The 21,494-nt window shown below is 43.3% G+C and overlaps 1 protein-coding gene and 1 long non-coding RNA gene across 8 annotated transcripts in view; one reads left to right on the forward strand and one right to left on the reverse strand.

The window, feature by feature from the left end:
• Window positions 1-602: 602 nt before the first annotated feature.
• Window positions 603-9,453, reverse strand: LOC146406175 (uncharacterized). Its single transcript, XR_014840205.1, has 3 exons — window positions 9,320-9,453; window positions 1,961-2,045; window positions 603-796 (listed from the first exon to the last, which is right to left on the reverse strand). It is a non-coding gene; the product is annotated as an uncharacterized LOC146406175 (long non-coding RNA).
• Window positions 9,454-10,842: 1,389 nt separating this feature from the next.
• Window positions 10,843-21,494, forward strand: part of TENT5A (terminal nucleotidyltransferase 5A) — a 374,940-nt gene continuing 364,288 nt past the window's right edge. For 5 of the 7 annotated variants that reach the window (XR_014840196.1, XR_014840198.1, XR_014840195.1 and 2 more), the window contains exons 1-2: window positions 10,843-11,147; window positions 11,337-11,901. Coding sequence is in view for 2 of the 7 variants with exons in the window: in XM_001927710.6 (XP_001927745.1) it covers window positions 11,128-11,147; window positions 11,337-11,901; window positions 13,060-13,836 (1,362 nt within the window). In the remaining 5 variants the exon portion in view is untranslated. Of the gene's footprint in view, window positions 11,148-11,336; window positions 11,902-13,059; window positions 17,780-21,494 lie in introns of those variants that run through there. The other 2 variants (XM_001927710.6, XM_013992805.3) reach the window with 2 other exon arrangements.

Here is a 21,494-nt window from a genome sequence, read left to right on the forward strand (position 1 = left end):
TGCTTAGCAAGGGATTATCTGAAGGCATAATCAGAAACCTGTATGGTGGATGGATGGCCATGATATCTTAGATTTCTGAAGAACTAGACAGATTTAAAATACATGGTCACTTTGTCCTCATAAGCATATCAGTATTTTCAGATCACATGCTTTTTAACGTCTGAGCTATACAGTCACTATACTTAATTGTTCTAAGAAAATATTAAGAACAAAAATTTTTGGTTTTTTTTTTTTTGTTTTGTTTTGTTTTTGTCTTTTTGCCATTTCTAGGGCCATTCTCTTGGCATATGGAGGTTCCCAGGCTAGGGGTCCAATTGGAGCTGTTGCTGCCGGCCTACGCCAGAGTCACAGCAACACAGGATCCAAGCTGCGTCTCTGCAACCTACACCATGGCTCACGGCAACGCTGGATCCTTAACCCACTGAGCAAGGCCAGGGATCGAACCCAAAACCTCATGGTTCCTAGTCAGATTCGTTAACCACTGAACCACGACGGGAACTCCAAGAACAAAAGTTTTAATCAAAGTGCTTATTACTGTAAAATTTAAATAAGTTGTAACATAACATCCTCATATAAGTAAAAAAAAACTCCAAGAACAAAAGTTTTAATCAAAGTGCTTATTACTGTAAAATTTAAATAAGTTGTAACATAACATCCTCATATAAGTAAACATTATAGTTAAAATTTTCTAACTCGTGTGAAAGCACAATTTAAAATCTAAAACTCATTATTCTTCATACATCACTTGATTTAAAAACAGAACAGTGGTGAAACTTCTGAAGTATTCCCAGAAGCACTGAAAAATAAACAAGAGAGAAAAGTTAAATATGCAACAAAATCCCATTAATCATATGTAATTGGGGCTTCATAAAAATGAGTCATCAAACAATCACAAAATTGGTAACAGCTTTGTAACAGCATTGAGGGTATTTATTCAAATTTAAAGTTGACTATATGCCAACTGAAAACGTTATCTTTCTAAATAGAGAATTTTTACAAGAGACACACAGAACATATTTAGGCTACTTAATCTAGATTATTTTCTCTGGTCACCATAGTGACCAGACCTAAAGGATTTACAAAAGGTTAATAGCAGCTGATGGCACTAGATTGATTCAATAGCCATTTATCTGTATTAATGAATAGGAAATGAGAAAGGATGGGTGAAAGAAGAAATATCTAGAGAAAAAAATAGGGGAGATATAGGCATATGTGTGCAACCACACACTCACTTCCCACTGAGGCTATGACCAGACCCCTCCTGCAACACACAAACACGTACACACACACACCTGCAACTCACTGCGCCAGGGACTATGCACTGCTTTGGGACTTAAGAGGAGCTGAAGACTCAGGCTACTCAGGTTTCAGAGCAGCCTCAAGTGCAGTTTGTAAAGTCTCTGGTTCATTTGATTAATACAGGCATTCAAAATCGATAATGCAAGTTCCAGAGTAAATGTTTTGATCAAATTGGTATTTAATTAAATTTGGGAGACAAATGAAATTTCCATTTTGCTCTATTAAACACAAGAAGTTTAACCAGACATCTGGCTGTTTAATAGCATGTAGATAAAACATCTAAATAATTAGCTTGTTTTTCAGTTTTTTAATCCGAATGTTTGCTATCTTTAGACACAAAGTGGATTAAGAATTAGTCATGATAACTCAATTTCTTTGATTTATGAAGAAAGGGTGACTCAAAGTAATGACCTATCCAATACTCAAGGAGTAATTACTTTCACAGCAGAAACAGTTAAGTCATCTCTGCGCTTGAGTTAGACCTTAGATATAAAATAGAAAACGTTGCAATGTACTACACAAATATACTATTATGTTCCAGTAAGATTTAAGAGTGAAAGATGACTATTCTCAATGTAGTATTTTTGAGATTATTGATTTTATCTTTTAAGTAATGAACGAAAGATATAGATGCTCTGCCCTGAGCAAGAAATGGACTAACCTTGCAGGTGCTTCCAGTGCTCTGGAGAGTTCAGGGTGCTTATGCCACGTACATGCCTGTGATCGGTGACCTTCTCAACAAAGCCCTGGAACCCACAGAAGAACAGAGATAATGTTTCAAGACATGCCAGGAGTAGAAAACTAGAATAAACTAAGTAAGTCGCAAGTGCTCAAAAGAAGGACTTATTTTTCACACACAGCAAATCCATCTTCCTGGTCAGTGCAGTTATGTTGAATGCCTGCTTACAGAGAACGGATCTAGAGTAGATGGGATGAATATGTCTGCCACATTAATGCCAGTGGGGGGAAAATAAATAACTTCAGGATTTTAACGGAAACCAGGGAGAGGTTGTGGTGAAAAAAAACCTCAGGTGCCAGTTTTTTTTCACTTTCCATGTTCTAAGATGGCTTTCTGCTATGAAAAATTAAGAATGCCACTTCCTTTATGCTCAACAATGAGTTCATTGAATAATTACAAATTTCAAAGCCTGGAGGGCAGTTCTATTGCCCTTCAGAGATATCTTAACTGTGGCTACTTCATTATGTGTTAGTCCAAAATCTCTTTTAATCCCTAGGACCTCTGCTGATGTTGTGGCTTCTTAGAAAACAATCTCCAGTCAGAAGATTCTATAGTTAAAATATTAATAACTTTGAGAGCGCTTTTTTCCCCCTGCCTTTCTTTTTATTAGAAAGTTAAACTTGAATCTCTTTTATTCCATACTGCTATAATAAAGCCAGGTGTCATAGTGCTTGGAGAATCTGCAGCTAGTTTTCCCATTCATAGTTTATTTAAGGAGCCTAGACTTTGTTTTCAAAATTTCATTGACATATAGCTGATTTACAATATTGTATTAATTTATGCTGTGCAGCTAATGACTCAGTTATACATATATATTTCTATATATATTTGTCATATACTTTTCCATTATGGTTTATCATAGGATATTGAATATGGTTTCCTGTGCTGTACGGTAGGACCATGTTGTTTACACATCCTATATATACCAGTTTGCATCTGCTAATCCCCAAATCCCAAACCCTCCCTTTCCTGCCCCTCCCCCTTGGCAACCACAAATCTGTTTTCTATATCTGTGAGTCTGCTTGTTTTGTAAATAGGTTCAGTTGTGCCATATTTTAGATTCCATATATAAGTGATATGGTATTTATTTGTCTTTCTCTTCCCGAATTACTTCATGTAGTACAATAATCTCTAGGTCCATCCACGTTGCTGCGAAAGGCATTATTTCATTCTTTTTATGGCTGAGTAATATTCCGTTGTACAAATATACCACATCTTCTTTATCCATTCATCTGTCAATTGACATTTAGGTTGTTTCCGTGTCTTGGCCATTGTAAATAGTGCTGCTATGAACACAGGCGTGTATGTATCTTTTTGAATCATAGTTTTGTCTGGATGTATGGCAGGAGTGGGATTGGTGGATCATATGGCAAATATATTTTCAGTTTTTTAAGAAAAGGAGAATTTTCAAGGTGGTCGAATTTATCTTCCCAGAGTCCGATTTGAACAGTTTAAAAAAATCTGTCTGTACAACATTGTAAGTCAACTATACTCCAATAAAATTAAAAAAAAAAAAAAAAACCAAAAACCTGTTTTCTAAAAATGTCAATCATCCTGGTAGCTTTAGGGAAAAAAAAACTTTATTTTAAATATTATTTATTGTGTTCAGTGTTTTTCGGTTGCTTACAATATTCCATACCAATTTCTTCCAAACATCAAGATAAAATTAATGTCCTGTTTAATATTTCTTTCTTTGTAGCAGCTAATTTTGAGGTAAGAGAAGGAAGTTAAGAGGAAAAGACTTTAAAAGAGAGTGTGACGATGGGAGTTCCCATTGTGGCTCAGCAGTAATGAACCCAACTAGCATCCATGAGGATTCAGGTTTGATCCCTGGCACTGCTTGGTGGGTTAAGGATCCAGCATTGCTGTGAGCTGTGGTGTAGGTCACAGATGCAGCTCGGATCCGGTTTTGCTGTGGCTGTGGTATAGGCCGGCAGCTTCAGCTCAGATTCAGCTCCTAGCCTGGGAACTTCCATACGCTGTGGTGCCTAAAAGAATCAATCAATCAATCAATCAATCAATTAGAACATGATGGTAGAAATGTTTAAAACTCTTTCAAACAAGGAAGTATATGCATTATTGAATCAGGGTATGGTGTAAGCATGTGAGCGCATGTACTTTTTGTAGTTGCTATAAATTTATACGGTAGTTATGCAATTTCTGAGTTTGGCTTATCAAAATGATGCTAGTAAAGTGAATATATACCATGTTTAATTGTCTCTGAAATGTTGAAAGCTCATATAAATCAACTATCAGTGGCCAATAAATATATCAGCAATAGGTACAATGTAAGAATTGGCTGAAAATGTATCAGAATGAGCTGGATCTACCCATAGAAGATGGTCTTTTGTTTTTCTTTTCACAACATACACAAATATTTTGGCCAAATTCCTTTCAGAAAAGAGGAATAATACATCATATTTTCCCCCTTGTACCCTTCTCAAAGCTTTACAAGCACCACAAATAAACATCTACATTTTCTTCAGAGAAGTTAAACATTCTCCTAGTACAAACTTGCAGAAAGAAAAACCTTGTAGTATAAATATTACTTTGAAGAAAAGCAGTTTACTTATTCAGATTTGGTAGGTTCTGAAAATATATGTGCCTTTTTAGTTTACATTCTGCCAAAGGAATGAGACTTTTGAATGTCTCTTTTGTTTGGAGTTAAGAAAACAGTCTGGTCCACCAGACTTGCAACATTGATTCAAACGGCAAGGATTTCACAAGATGTCAAAACAGGAAGAACTTCTGGCATAATGGGTACTGATAGTAGCACAAGAAAACACTGGCTTGTCTTTCTGATGAAGAACTCGAATAAAGGACAATCTGTATTGAGTTTAATTTGAAGCATGATGATGCAGGACCGTCTCCTTTAGTTATCGTTTACATATTGAATTTCCCAAGCCCACTGGTGTGTGACTGTACAAATGCAGTCATACACTTCAAATAAACATGCTTAAAGCCAACCTTAGGAAATTATACTTAGAAGATACTCAACAGGAGAGTTATGATGCTGTTATAAGGTGTTCACAGGTGAGAACAGAGTCCATGCAAATGACCCTCTGGGGAGCTAGTGGATCCCTTCACACTGAATGATTTATCAATCATTTAAAAACAGTCACAGATAAAAGTGTGATTACACACTGTGGTCATGAGAAAGGAGGGCTGGCCCCTGAGAATGACCAGTCTATATTTTTCCCTAACCAGCAATGTAAACTTGAGAAAAACCTCCTTGACTTTCCTCATCTCTAAAATTAGGTCTGCACGTGGGTCAGGATAATTTTGAAGATAAAATGAGATAGAAAATGTAGAATAAAAGGGGTTGGAGAGTTTACACTACAGAAGTTAATCTGTAGATTGCTAGTAGCCATTCAAGTAATACAAAGTTGGACTGATACTCCCAAACTAACCTAGAAGTTGTAGGACGTGGGATGTTTCTGGCCATTGATAGGCCCTTGAATAAACATTTATTTCCCTGAAAAAAACCATGGGGAGAGTTATTGCATAAGCACCCCTGGGAAAACGGGTCATTTAGTTTCCCAAGTGAGCTTTAATTTTTACGTGAAGCACTTTGGCTGGCTGTTGTTCTAATACTAGCTGGGCAGCAGAGAGGTCTCTGGTTTGCTCTACAGTATGACATCTGCACTGCAGGCTTGGAAAAGGATGTCTGTCTGTTACTCTGTGGCCTCAGGAACCACTGAACTTTGCCTTGGACAGGCAGTGAATGGCAAGGGAGTGGCTCAAATTCTTCACATTGCCCCTGCTCTGCCTGCACCCCCACCCCCACCCCAGGCAAGCGGTTTCTACAGGATTATGTCATTTTTGGTGGAAAGGATCAAAGAAGTGGAAGGTGGAAAATCAATGGAAAGAGTGGAGAGCGCTGATGCGAAAAGAGCAAGAGCCAGACAAGAATACCGGGAGAGAGAAGAACAAAGCTTTTCCCTCTCTGCTTCTGGGTATGAGTCTGGGGAATCATTGCATATGTGCTTCTTATCTTCTGAAACCATTCCTGAAAAGACAGGAAGCAGACGGAGCAAAATGGGAAGGGCGGCAGGGAGCCTCCCAGCGTGTTTCTGTGTGTGTGTGTGTGTGCGCGGGGGTGGGGTGGGGGGGTGGTTCTCATAGGCTCCCTGCAGGGCCACTAGCTTGCCTGGTTCCCCTGCCCCTGGGTTAAGCCCTCCTGGCTAAGTAAGAAACTCCCATCAGCCAGGGCAGGTGCCTTCTGGCCCCAACAGCTATTTCAGGATAAAACACTGTGGTCTTCAATTGTGTTCAATCTGAATGTACAGAACTTGGAAAGAAAGACAGAGCATTTCCAGTTCAATTTTAAGTCTAAAAGGAAAATGAGAAGACAGGGACCAGGCAAGCTCCCAGAAGGAGAGGAACTGAGAGCAGCCATATATGCAAGGCTCTGAACCAAGGCTCTGCTGCTTCTCTAAGTTCCTTAACCATCCTTTCCCTCCATTTCCCCTAACTGGAAAGCAGGGAAGGGATGTGTAAAGCTCTGATATTTGGAGAAAGTTTAAAAGAAATGATGTATATAAAATACTGAGCATAGTCTTTGGCACATTATAACCAACTCAATAACGGTAACTATTATTCAGGCTCAAACTGAATTTCTTCTTATTGTTCTAAGTCCAGACTGATTTTTCCTGTAACTTTCAAATCAAGAGCAACTAATCATGTTTTTTTTTTCCCCCTCAAAAACGTATGTAAAACTTTCAAGAATTACAGATAGAGACTCATAGCATCATGTTGCCATAGATCTTTTTTCCCCATTATAAATGAGGAAAAGTAAATTACTTAGTAAATAAGTTCAGAAGCTAAAGGCTAAAATATATATACACATACATATGGTCACTCTGGGCCTAAATTTAATCTAAGGATAACTTTTGAGAGATGATCTTGGCTGTGAATGTGTCTGGAAGGTATAAACTTTATTTGATAATTACTTGGATTTCTAGGGGGAAAAATGCTTACAATTGCAAAGCTTGCAATTTCTTTTAAGGATGAACATTTCTTCCCCCAGAATGTAAATATTATCTCAGTTTGAAGATAGAAGAGGGGCAAAGAACAACAGATGCTTTCATTCAACAGTACTTACCAAGTGGCCACTTTGAATTAGGCCCATATGAATCCAGTTAAAGCACCATCAGGGGCTGCCAAAACTAGAAGATCCCAGATGTCCTGGTGCAGGAGGTGGTGAGTGTGGATTATGCGGATTTGGGAGGGTGCTAGGAAGGAAGAACCCAGCTGGGGGTGGGGATTGCCTTGTTGAAAGGTAGTGGAAGTGTCAGCCACAAAGCCCTGGCAGTTTGGGAGAAGGTGCCCTGGTGCCCCTGGGGCTCATCTTTTCCCCAGCACAGGGTGCAATGCACAAAGGCCCTCTGTGTCTAGCCTCAGGCTCCACTTCTGCCTCTCAGCCAAGCCCTCCAGTTTGGGGAGAAGCCATTACAGCAGCTGGGCGGAAAAGAGCAGCCTCTGCTGGGGAGAGGGTGCCCGCCTGGAGAAAGAGGCTGCGGTGGCCCTTGTGGCTCAGCCCCTGTACTAGGAAGAGCAGCTTGCTGGAATGCAGATTCCTTTAGCCCCAGAGAACAAAAACCCAGGCATGTATGAAGCACAGATGCTCACTGTCTCAGCTTCTTCTGCTTTTATCGCCCCACCTTTTTTGAAAAAGCGTTAAAATAAAAGTACAAAATAATGGCAGTGGGGCAAAACCCTTGATTTTTTTTAGTGCATTGTACCTATACATGCGCTACTACTTTGCCCTTGTTTCAAGGGGCAGCGTTCTTAGTGGCCTTTGAGAGGAAATTTTAACAGGATATTTCTTCTCCTTTCAAATCGTTCTGGCTACTGTACCCGTCTTGCCTTTGAATGAAGGAAGCTACAGGTATCCCATGCCTTCAAGTGATGGCTACATAGCACACAGAGAAATGGGTTGGGTTCAGGCTTGACCTCACCACTTATTCTGGGCAAGTCTCTTTACCTCCTAATTCCTCTGTTTCCAAATCCCTGTGATAGAATATCTTCTCAACTGAAGACATGGAAACAACTTAAATGTCCATCGACAGATGCATGGATTAAGAAGATATGGTATATACACACAATGGAATAGTACTCAGCCATAAAAGAGAACAAAATAATGACACTTGCAGCAACATATATGGAACTAGAGACTCTCATACTAAGTGAGGTAAGTCAGAATGAGAAAGACAAATACCATATGATATCACTTATACATGGAATCTAATATATGGTACAAATGAACCTTTCTACAGGAAAAAAAACTCATGGACATAGAGAACAGACTTGTGGTTGCCAAGGATGGGAGAAGGGAGTGGGATAGACTGGGAATCTGGGGTTAATAGATGTAAACTATTGTCTTTGGAACAGATAAGCAATGAGATCCTGCTGTATAGCACTAGGAACTCTTACCTAGTCACTTATGATGGATCATGATGGAGAATAATATGAGAAAAAGAATGTATATACGTGTGTAACTGGGTCACTTTGCTGTACAGTAGAAAATTGATAGAACACTGTAAACCAGCTATAATGGAAAACATAAAAATCATTAAAAAAAAAAAAAAAAAAAAGATCAGACATGTCAAGAGCTAACCAGAGTACAGCCCAGCAGTGTTAAGTCCCCGGAACCTCTGCAAACCTCATCTGAATGCACTACTAATTTCATTTCTTACCCTAGTGGTCTCTTCAGCCTTTCTCAAACTTTGCCTTACACTCTTCCCTTTGCTGACAGTGCGTTTCTTCTCACTCAACTACTGAAGGGAAAAAAATCCGCCTTTCAAGATCGAATCTAAAGGACACATCTCCTCTGGTCCTCTCTTCCAGTTCCCTTGATCCCAGTAAGCCCACTGTTGCTTACTCGTACCTTGCTGGTTACAAGGTACAGATGCACCATAAGTACATATTTGCCTGCGATGCCCACTAGACTGTGAAACGCAGTAATTCTTAAACCCTCAGCACTTAGCTTGGTGCCTGGCACATGATAGGTGGTTAATATATATACATACATAAACACGTAAGTTTTCTTCTCACTGCCACACCTGTGGCAAATGGAAGTCCCCCTGTCAGCCGTGAAATCTGGAGTTGCAGCTGCGGCCTATGCCACAGCCACCTGGCAACACCTTAACCCACTGAGCAAGGACAGGAATAGAACCCACATCCTAAAAGAGACCACGGTATGTCCTTAACCCACTGGGCCACAATGGGAACTCCTATCTATGATTTTTCTTAATGCCTAGGTAGAATGGATGCACTCACGCTTGGAAGACTGGATGCAGGAGTGTGCTTCGGAATAAGCGATGGGCTCACGAAAACTATATGGTCGTCCTAGCGAACCTTTCTCAGTCCCCCGCCCAGGGACAAGTGCTTAGGGATGATGGCCTCCCTCTGAGGTCCAGCGGGTGCCTACGCTTAGGCGCGCAGCTCCGCAGGGCACCAGCAGGGGGCGGCGTTGCCCCGCAGCTGGCTGCTCCGCGGGTGACTGTTCTCCCCCTCCCCGACCCGCGCCTCCCCGCCTCCTGCTGGGAGCGGGGCCCTAGTGACGAGGCCCGGGCTCCCCAGCCCGGAGAGGGAGGGCTATGCTTCCTTGCAGGCCGGGCGGCTGGGGTCGAGCGGGGCCATGGGCGGGAGTATCCAGCCCGCCTCTGTCCCCGCCGTGGCCTCAAGACGAAGGAAAGTGGCTCTCAGTTTGGAAAAGGGTAGCGAGCGGCCAGAATTGACGGCAGGAAGAAAGGGGGCGCTTTCTAGCAAACGCGGGCCTCGAGCGCTAGTGCCCGCGGAGGTAAGGCCACACTCCTTTCAAGCCGCGGAGGCGCCGGGAGTTGTGGGTGTGGAGGAGGGACGGTCGCAGACTTTAAACTCGTGCTTTCGCGGGTCGTGGAAAACTCGCTCACTTCACCCTGACATGTGCATTCACTTGAACAACGCAAACCTTAGTTGCCGGCGAGGAACGCGCTTCACCTCCTCAGCTTCTGGATGGAAGAACGCTCAGCCGAGCTTCCGGCCCCGCGACCTAGCGGCCGCCCACCCCTTGCGCCCCGCGTTTCCAGGCCAGCGTGCCCGCCCGGCCGTCCGCTCGGGGACGCGCGTTGGCCCGAGCCGCGCTCCCGGCCGCCGCGAGCCTCGGGTGCGCTGGGCTTGGACGCACGCTCGGCTCCGCCCCCGCGCTCCTCTGGCTCACCCCAGCCCGGCGCGCCGCCTGAGGTTTGAAGAAACGAAACTCGGGGAGCCTGCCCTGCCCGTTGCGCGCAGACACTGATTGGCACGGGGAAGTGGACCCCTTAGTTCACACTGAGGCCGAGTTTATTAATGCCATAACCGCTCTAGTGCTACCCCACACACTGTTTAAAAGGGAGGTCAAGAAGACCCTCTGGAGCCCCCGTCACTAAGCTTTGATGACGAGCCGCATCCGGCGAGAATTTTGAGAAGTTTCAGCAGTTACGCGATTTTCGCCTTGATCCGGTTTTGAGGGCCAGTGAGGACTCTTGAAGTATCTGAAGTGTCTCCTCCTTGGGGAAAAGGAAGAGAGGCGTGGGTGGGTGGGCGTCCCTACATCAAATCTACCTACAGGAACTAAAGTGAACTCACGCACCGCCTCCAGCTTCGCGCCCTGGGGACCGGTCCTCAAGGAGCGCGGCTCTGCTGGGCTCCCGCCGCGGGCGCTGGGCGGGCGGGGGCGGCTCCCTATGCAGATGAGGAGGGTGTGGCGAGCATGCGGCGCCGGGCCCCGGAAGCGCCAAGCGGCCACGGTATAAAAAAAGTACTGGAGACCTTTCGCCCGCACAACTGCTAAAGCTCCAGAGACAGGAGCGTGTGCGGCGGCGGCAGCGACAGCAGGAGCCGCCACCTCTGGGACCACCGCGGCTGAGGCGCGGGCGGGGTCGAGGGGCGGGAGTGGCCGGCGCAGGCGGCAGGGGTCTGGAAAGGACTAAGTCGCTCGCCACTGCCGGGAGCGTCTTCGCGGCTCCTGGAAGTGTTGCCGCCTCGCAGTTCCTCCATCGCCGCGCTCCTAGAAGGGGCGGCCGCCTCCAGGTGACACAGACGGGACTCCCGCTTGCGCTTTCCAGATGCATCAGAGATACTTTTGGTGCGGGGCTGTTCTGCGGGGCGCGGCGCGCGCGGCTGGGGGCTGGGGGGGCCTGGGGCGGGCGCGTCTCCGGGAGCTCCCGAGGCGGGAGGCGAAACGAGGAGGGGGCCGCTCCTTCCTCCGGGGGCCCGGCTCAGCCCCGCCGCCGCGCGTCCTCACCGCGCTCCCCCCACCCCCGTTTTCTTTTAGGACTGACCAGGGCCAAGTGGCATTCGGCGGGCATTTCATGGCGGAAGGCGAAGGGTACTTCGCCATGGCCGAGGACGAGCTGGCTGGCGGTCCCTACATCCCCCTTGGCGGCGACTTCAGCGGCGGCGACTTCGGCGGCGGTGGCGGCGGCTTCGGCGGCGGGCACTGCTTGGACTATTGCGAAAGCCCCACGGCGCACTGCAACGTGCTGAACTGGGAGCAAGTGCAGCGGCTGGACGGCATCCTGAGCGAGACCATCCCGATCCACGGGCGCGGCAACTTCCCCACGCTCGAGTTGCAGCCCAGCCTGATCGTGAAGGTGGTGCGGCGGCGTCTGACCGAGAAGCGCATTGGCGTCCGCGACGTGCGCCTCAACGGCTCGGCCGCCAGCCACGTCCTGCACCAGGACAGCGGCTTGGGCTACAAGGACCTGGACCTAATCTTCTGCGCCGACCTGCGTGGGGAAGAGGAGTTTCAGACTGTGAAGGACGTCGTGCTGGACTGCCTGTTGGACTTCTTACCCGAAGGGGTGAACAAGGAGAAGATCACACCACTCACGCTCAAGGTAAAGCTACCCGAGAGAGGCCGGGGGCCCGCGGCGGACCAGGCGCGGGCGTGAGGCGCTAGGCGTGGGGGGCGCACGTTTGCTGCCCCGTCTCGTGCAGGAGCTTTGGCTTATTTTGCATTTGAGTTTTTTTTAATGGGTAAACGAAGATGCGTGAGCTGCGTTGTGTGTTCTAGTTTACTTGCTGCTTCAGTGCCCCAACTCTTCTGCTTCCTCCTCAGCTCTGCCTTCTCTTCCTTCTCCTTATATTTTAACTCTTGGCTTTCCTTGCTTGAGTCCTGTCTAGAGTAGATTCAGATCCGCGGGAGAGTGAAATGATGTAAATCTCTCTCTCCTTTTTTTTTTTTTTTTTCCTTCTTTTGAGTCATTTGATGATTTAGTCTTTGGGAAAAGAGCAGCCTGCAGCAGAGTCGAGTCAATGGATTTATAATTGTTTTGGAAAATGTGAATAGATTTCCTAGCTGCCTTCAGCTGACTGCTTGTACTGAGGATGTATGTGGCGCTTCCCTGGGTTGGTTCCTCTGTTCGGGGTATAAATGGGTCCTCGCCTCCCCACTTTGGTTCATAGCGCGGTTTTATACGATTACCTAAAATAATCTGAGGTACCAGCCTCCCCGAATGTCTTAATTTAGTTCACATTTGATTTTAACTGCAGAACTCCTGGAGGGACATACAAAATACTGATCCTATCTGTTGCCTCAGGGGCAGATGAACTAGGTGACTAGGGACAAGGGTGAGAGGCAGACCAACTTTTCACTGTATATTCTTCTGTACATTGAATATTGTGATATTGTGTGAATATTGTACCTATAAGATCCCTTTCAAAAAATAACATTTCAAAAGTCAGACATGACAACAGAGCCTCTTAGTACTGTGCTACGTCTGCCAAAAGCCTCAAACTATTATTTCTAGTCTCTTTCCCAGACGGCAAAACCACTCGTTAAATGCAGGTTTTTTGGTTTTTTTTTTTGTTTTTTTTTTTCTGTTTTCAGAAGACTGTTTAATGTGCCAGCCTGCAGGTAGTGTTTTGCTGAAACTTGACAAAATAAAGAGGGGAGGAGCAAAATGAGTCTCAGCTGTGACGAGGATGTATTTATTCATTTATGATTTTTCCCCCCTAGGTTTGCTCATCTTCTCGTTTTGTCTTTTAAATTGTAGGAAGCTTATGTGCAGAAAATGGTTAAAGTGTGCAATGACTCTGACCGATGGAGTCTTATATCTCTGTCAAACAACAGTGGCAAAAATGTGGAACTGAAATTTGTGGATTCCCTCCGGAGGCAGTTTGAATTTAGTGTAGATTCCTTTCAAATCAAATTAGACTCTCTTCTCCTCTTTTATGAATGTTCAGAGAACCCGATGACTGAAACCTTTCACCCCACGATCATCGGGGAGAGCGTCTACGGGGATTTCCACGAAGCCTTCGATCACCTTTGTAATAAGATCATTGCCACCAGGAACCCAGAGGAAATCAGAGGGGGAGGCCTGCTTAAGTACTGCAACCTCTTAGTCCGGGGCTTTAGGCCCGCCTCTGATGAGATCAAGACGCTTCAGAGGTATATGTGTTCTAGGTTTTTCATCGACTTCTCAGATATCGGAGAGCAGCAGAGAAAACTGGAGTCCTATTTGCAGAACCACTTCGTGGGCCTGGAAGACCGCAAGTATGACTATCTCATGACCCTTCATGGAGTGGTGAATGAGAGTACAGTGTGCCTGATGGGACATGAAAGAAGACAGACTTTAAACCTGATCACAATGCTGGCCATCCGGGTGCTAGCTGACCAAAATGTCATCCCTAACGTGGCTAATGTCACTTGCTATTATCAGCCAGCCCCCTATGTAGCAGATGCCAACTTTAGCAATTACTACATTGCACAGGTCCAGCCAGTATTTACATGCCAGCAACAGACATACTCCACTTGGCTACCCTGCAATTAAGAATCATTTAAAAATGTCCTGTGGGGAAGCCAATTCAGACAAGATGGGGGAAAAAAAAAAGAAAGAAAAGATATGCAAAAGCCTGAGTGGGATATGGCTTGTGCAATGATGATCTGCTCCTGGTTTTAAACTTGGCAAAGCTTGTGGAACTTTTCAGAGATACGGGAGCCTGATCTTAAAATGCACCACCCCCAACCCCAGCCCTTCCACCTGATTCTCCTGTCCAATTGGATTCTATCTTGAAACAAAAGAGACCTGTCAATAAAAGCAACCAGGTTCTCCTAAAATGACAAGGGGGGTAAAAAAAGCTTGATGACAATATGGGTTTGCAGTACTTGCTCCCATAGCTTTGCCATTGGAAAAAAAGACAAGTGGAGAGTTTCTTATAAGATGAAATTTACAAAAGGGAAAATACAGAGGGAAAAAGTTTTCGCTCCAACTTGATCAATTCTGGAGTTCAGATAGTAGAGAAGAAGGGGAGTCCAAGACTGGGGTTACTATCTGAGGCTTGTAGTGAGTGCTTTCTGTGGAACTCTCCTGTTCCACTAATAGAAATGGCTTGCCCCGAATGAACAGTAGTAGGTTGGTGCAGTTCTCATAACAAATAGCAGAACTTAAGATGACACAATCCATTATTTCCAGCTGCGTGCATAGCTCGCATTTTTTGAATGTGAAAATGCAAGCAAAAACAGCTGTAGCAAAGGAAGTATGCTCAAGGACCAAAGATTTAACAGATAAAAATACCCAAGTAGAAGAGAGAGTAGAATATCTAGAGTTACTATATTTGTTACACACCAATATACATCCAAGTGCCTGTTGCCTTCTGAAAATTTGAAGTGGAAAAATTTTATGGTTTAATGACTATTTTATTTTATCAGGGACTCAAGAAGAAAATAAAACAACACATAAGCTTGTGAATGATGGAGGAGATGCCCTATATTTTTCTTGGCAAATACTTGTACGACGTTAACATTGTTGGTGTGATATTATTATAGGTACCTGTGTATGTGTGTGTATATTATGTGTGTATATATACACATATTTGTGATACGTGTGTATATACATAATACCTTGACTATGGTCTAGAATAATGTAGCAAATAGGGAACGTTTCAATACTGTGTGCTTTTATGTTTTCAGCAGGATGACATGAGACGTGGGCATGTTACAGTGATGAATTAAAACCCACATCTGAAAAAATTAAAGTGAGTGAAGAAAGAAAACAATTAATATATTTGATAGGAAGAGCAGAGATTATGCATTTTTAGTGATTTTTTTCCTTTTTTTTGTGAGCCATAGAATGCCATAGATGGGAGAATACTTGTTTGGCGGAGCACTCTTTTTTTTATACTGAACTGCCATTTTGACAGTTTGAACCCTTTTAGTTTTTGTAATACTTGGATACCTCCATGGTGTATAATCCAGCGGCTCATGGATCAGTGATAGTCTCTTTAAACCCCTGACTCCTAAAAAGAATTCCTAGTGATATGAACACTACTTATTAATATTTAAATGAATTTTTAAATGAATGCATTCTGCATTCCAGGACCACTAGAATTTAGTAAATGTGAAATGACCCTTTTTAAAGAGTATTTGCACAATTGCTTAAAATTTATATATAAAATATATATTATATATAAAATTTTATAAATTCACACCAATATGAAACATCTTTGATCTGGTTGTCACAGTGCATTTAAATATTGAGTACTGTACTTTCAATTCAGTCACTTGCATTGGATCAGATCCAACTTTATTTTCTGTTTCCCAGGAGACCAGCTACACCTTTGTGAAATGAACGGACATTACTCTTTCAGTTCGGTGACAGCTAATCCTAAACCCCAGCCCTTCTGGCCCCTAATTCCTCTAGACACTGGTCTCTGAAAATACATTTGTTATAAACAAAACTAACCCATGGAAACCTTCTCTTTGTATTGTGAAATAATCACATAATCCTTACCAACTCTAGTGGGTGACTGCTTACTATAATAATTCCCCTGAAGAGTCAGCCAGACTCTTGTCATCAGTTAAAGAGGGATTGGGGCAGAAAAGAGCGCCCTCCTATTAGCAGTGTAATTTGTTTGTTATCTGGGCATCCCACAGGTGCTCAGTGCTAGTTTAATCCATATGAACTACCTTTCTCGCACATCTTTCTTGGAAGCCTTAACAGGAACTTGATGGATTTGCTGGAGCAGCGTCCCTGTGAATTCTGTCAGAGCTGTAACAGCTCCTGCACTGCCACTCACTGTTTCCTGGGGAAGTCTCCCATGTTGGCTCAGACTCCTCACCCCAGCCCTGGGTTTGAAAAATTAATCGCTAATGCCCAGGCAATATTCCCTTTGTAGATCAAGCCTGATACTTAACTGTCAGAAACCGGGGCTCTGCCTACTTAACCTGTTTGGAAGTTTTCTAAAAGTAAGCTGAGGGAACACCGCTTGAGAACAGAGGAGGAGTGGCTGGGGATCTGCCTTCTTCCTTCTCATCCTCACTCTTGACCAGTGAGGTGTCCACTATTTTAGAAAGAATCCAGAGATCTTGGGCTCTGCCATAGCAACAACCTGCTATTATGACACAGATTTTTGTTTGGAGGGGCCTTATCTGAAAATAGACTTGTCACTTGTTTTCTCAGATATTTATGTTCTTTTCTTGCTTACTCCGGGTTGGTAGCATAGTTGGAAGTGCCAGCACCTGGCATTCAGATAGAACAGGCTTTATGCAAGACAACCTTCAGTATATACTTTCAGATTTATATAATTTATTTCCCTTTTGTATGTACTATAGTCTTGTGCATATGTAGTTGAAAAGACAGTGGTATATTTGTCTCTCTTTGTGGATGTGTGGCCTAAACATTTGAATGTCTGGTGAGAGAGAGCCGTGTGTCATAGGTCAGAGGAAAGAACAGCTCTCAACTCCTGTTTCATGCCTGTGATTTGCTTACCTTTGAGTTTATCTGGCCGAGTGTGCTGTTACTTTAAAGCAGGAAGACATTTCATCTTCCGGGAGGCTCTTCTCACCTGTTCAATCTGGCATGTCAGAGAACGCTTTGCTTCACCAGTGACCATGCCCTTTTAACAAGTTTACTTCATTTGCAGTAAAATCTAGTTGCCTCAAGATGTCCTTCATCAAGACAGACATAGCCCTCCCAGAAATGGGATCAGGTCCCTGCTCACCTTGGTATTGGGTGGAGTGTTTTCACTTGACTCCCACAAATGCAAGGATGGAAGAATGTCTGTAAGCCAAGCCACAGAGGAAACGCAAAGAAAAGTGAACATACTGTTTCTGCCACCCCTTTCTGTTTGCTTTGGTTAGCTTGTTGTGCATAAAGTTTTCAGTGCAATGCTTGTCAAATAAATATTGTGAACTATTTTGTAAATGAAATGTATTATGTTGAAAGCTGTCAGCAGTTCAAAAATAAGCTTTTCTGTTGTTTGATGACACAGTGTGTTAGATGAAAGCAAAAAGCCAAAAAAGGTAATTTCATATATAGCACCTATTTGAATATAATCTTTCTTTATGATCTCTCATAGCATAGCCTTTTCAGTGCTAAGGAAAAAATCTCTAATATTTTGTTGTGATAACGGCTTGCTAACAAAGTACATGGTCAAAGTACAAAGTTGGAAGATGTCAGGTAACTTGGCGAGACTTGCTGCAAATCCTTGCAGAATGGAGGGGCTCCGCCCGCCGGCTGTCTCCGACCTCTCTACAACCATTGTCTGCTCTGAGATGTCCTACTGCAGCCAGCTGCACTTGGGGTCACTCTTCTGGGATATTTTCACTTCAGACTGTGTCACAGGCAGAAAAGGAGTTGATGGAGGATGGACTCTTAAAAAACTGACATATTTGAATCAGTGCTAGAGGGAACAGATTGTGAATTTTGTTTACAGCATCCAATATTTGGATTTTTTTTTTTTTGTAAATAAAAAGAAGTTATTTTTTTCTATTGATTTGTGTGTTGTGTTGCGTGTGTCTGTGCTGGCTAAAGGAACACATCCTCAAAATCTAGTCCCTGACCTTGAGAAGAGATGAGGTGGTCTTAGGAGAAGCCAACCTTGATCAACTTATGATTGGAGGACAGTTCGTTAAAATGCCCGTCATTCAGCCCACCCATCTCTGACTGGCTCGATTAGCTCCATCAAAATCTGGATAATGGATGCCAACATTTTAAATGTGGCTACTAGCTTAGCCAAGTTAAACAACCCAGTCAGAGCTGTTTCCCAGTACCAGGATAGACTCCTGACACTAGATAGTAGAACTCCTGTAGCCTGGGGATGGGGTGGGAGTGGGGCTTGGTATTCCTGAGGAGCCCATGTGCTGTGATTCAGCCCTCAACTGGTTTTACATACATCATCTCTGAGGCTCTGAAGTGTTAGGCAGGCATCAGGAGGAAGGGAGTTTGGAAGCCAATAATTGGAAGGGGAAGCGGAAGGAAGAGCTATCACAGGATCCAATGTGTTGTCCTTTGTGTGTGCGTGTGCCGGGTGCAAAGAAATTGCCTTTTTGGCGAGTATGGAAGGTTATCTCACCTGTATTTCTTTATTGATTGACAGGGGCATGAATTTCTTTATTAAATTTTTTCTTTATGTACTTTTGGAGACTTTCTCAGTACTGGTAGCACGAGAATTTGGTAAGCCTAGGCTATTATAGGACATACTTGTGGTTTTTCCAACCACTTAAAGTCCTGATGTTGGACAGAATGCATGCTCGACGCTGCATCAACGAGAGAGCAATTCAAAGCAAGCTTCCCTCATATATACATCCTAAAAATACAAGGCGGTTATTTGGTTTGGTAGTAGTTATTTGTGTGTCATTCTCTTCTTCCTTTATTGCAGCCTCTTCATTCTTCTACAACCATCCCTCACGTGTCTGTGGTCATCACATAATTCTTTTTAAGGGAAGGTTGAGTAAGGACAGTATATATTAAGCTGCTCCTGGACTTAGGTACACCCTGCTATTTCTAGTTGAATTACCAGACTGTACCTAGCCAAGCCTGGGGAGAAGTAACCCACTCTTCCTTTCCTTAGGAATCTTATTCCCTTAACCTTCGGTTCCTTTAAGGAGTAAAAACCAAAAGACAAAAAATACCCAGAAAAACAAAAACAAGAAAACTAAAATCACAGTTTTTTTAAATATGAAGTAGAATAAGAACTGTTAAACTCATCAAATGCCTCAGAAATTAAACTGCAATTTCCTTCTTAGAACCAAGTTTGAAGTAAACAACATGAATGTCCCGAAATCTAAGAGCAAATGCAGTCAGATAGGAGAGCAGGGAGGAAAAATGATTTTTTTTTTTGTCTTTTTGCCTTTTTTTATGGCTGCTTCTCTTGGCATGTGGAGGTTCCCAGGCTAGGGGTTGAATTAGAGGTACAGCTGCTGGTCTACACCACAGCCACAGCAACTTGGGATCAGAGCCGCGTCTGTGACCCACACCACAGCTCACAACAACGCCGGATCCTTGACCCACTGAGCAAAGCCAGGGATTGAACCCAAAACCTCATGGCTCCTAGTTGGATTCGTTAACCACTGCGCCACAACGGGAACTCCAAGAGAAAGGATTTTTTAAATTTGATTAATTTTTTTGGCTGCATCCAAAAAAAGTTCTTGGACCAGGGATTGAACCACAGCAGGGACCTGAGCTACAGCAGTGACAACACCAGATCCTTAACCCACTGAGCCACAAGGGAACTCTGGTGATTAAAATGCCAGTGGCTTTCACCCAGCAAAACCTAGGTCTTGGTTTCTAATGCTGTTTTCTAAATAAAGGAAGCACGTCTCCTTTGACAAATGGCTGGATCAAGGGCCAGGGCAAGGACTGTACCAGAGGAACTTGAAACATCTTATAGTTCCAGGAAACAAGGATATGCTAGAAAGAAAGGGAAGGTGGGAAAGAGAGAAAGGGAAAGAAAGAAGGAAAGAGAAAGAAAGAAAACTCACAATGATAAGAGTCATGTCGAGAGGATAGGGGCCATCTGAAAAGAATTCCAAGGGCCAAAGTGGGAACAATTTGAGCAACGAAATAAGTAGGTAGTATTGAATTATAACACAAAGTATAAAATATCCATAGGTCCACGTAGATAGAAATAGATTATTTAATAAATAGATAAATGAGGCAAAGAGACAAATTTCCTGTGCAGAATTCCCAATAATCCATGTAGATCCTTATGCTCTAGGAGATGGAGATGAATTCCTACCACTTAAGCATGGGCTGGGCGTAGTGACTTCCATCCAAAGTCTATCTAATGGAAGAGGGTGAAAGAAAGAGTAACTAGGGTTGAGACCTGACAGGCCGTCTAAGCCAGATGATCATGGCTCTGCCACAAATCATGATGATAACAGATGCCTTTGTTAGGGCCTGGTGAAAAATGCCACTTCACCTCTGCTATCTCCCTCCCATACTAAGTCATTAAGAGGAAAGCATCCGACAAATCTAATTTGAGTGGCGTTCTATAAAATAACAGACTAATTAGTATTCCTGAAGTCATCAAAACAAGGAAAATCTGAAAACTGCCACAGCCAAGAGGAGCCTAAGGAGACAGGACAACTAAATGTTATGGCTTGGATGGATCTGGGACAGAAAAGGACATTGGGTAGAGCCTAAGGGAATCTGAATAAAGTACTGTATTATGGAAATAATAATGTTTCACTATCAGTTCATTAGTTATGGCAAATGTACCATGCCAAGGTAGGCCATTAACCATGGGGAAGGTGGGTGTGTGTGGGGGGGTGTTCTAGCTTCACAATTTTTATGTAAATCTAAAACTATTCTCAAATAAAATATTTATTAAAAAGTGAAGACTGAGTGATCCTGCTCTGCTATTTCTAGGGAAGTGACTTCAATTGTAAAAATAATAGGAGTGAAGTTATTTGTTGTTGTTGTTTGTTTTTTAATGTTAGGAGAGCATGGGAAAGAGTGAAAATAAAATGATGTGTTTTACTACAAAGCTTTAGGCAAGACTCATCTACAAGTTTGGGGGAAGAGGAAGAGGGTTCAAGAGAGCTGAGTTATAGGCAAGTGTAGTTTTTTTTTTATGGAAAGACAGGAGGAATTCATATTAGTGTTTTAAGGAAGGGGATACTGAATGTAATTACAAACCATTGTGTAGATATTCATAAACACGGAGTTCTAAAATGAACAAGGGACTAAAATTCCATTTTCATTGCCCAAGTATACAGAAAACCCTGGCAAGTTGTTTAGGAACTCTTTGCAAGGGAGTAAATTACATACATACTTACGTACGTATGTACGTACACACACACACACAGACACACACACACACACACACACACACACACACACACAGAGTCCCACTTGTAGCATATGGAAGTGGAAGTTCCTAGGCCAGGGACTGAATCCCAACTGCAGCTGAAACCTACTCCAGAGCTGCAGCAACACCAGATTCTTGAACCCACTGAGCAGAGCTGGAGATCAAATCTGTGCCTCCACAGCAACCCAAGCCACTGCAGTCAGATTCTTAATCCACTAGGCCACAATGGAAACTACTACCTTTTTTTCTAAATGCTGGGGAGGTTAATATTTCATGGAATGTTGGCATGAATTATAATTTAATATAAACAACCACTTTCACAATGTATCCGCTTTCCTAAACTTTTTCAGTATATCAGGTTTTCTTAAACTGAAGTGACACCTGTTCTTAAATTTAC

Source organism: Sus scrofa, chromosome 1 (assembly GCF_054392235.1).
Source record: "Sus scrofa isolate SSC_HxYL_T2T_F1_AM1 chromosome 1, Sscrofa_HxYL_maternal_Yorkshire_Landrace_v2.0, whole genome shotgun sequence".
NCBI lineage: Eukaryota > Metazoa > Chordata > Mammalia > Artiodactyla > Suidae > Sus > Sus scrofa.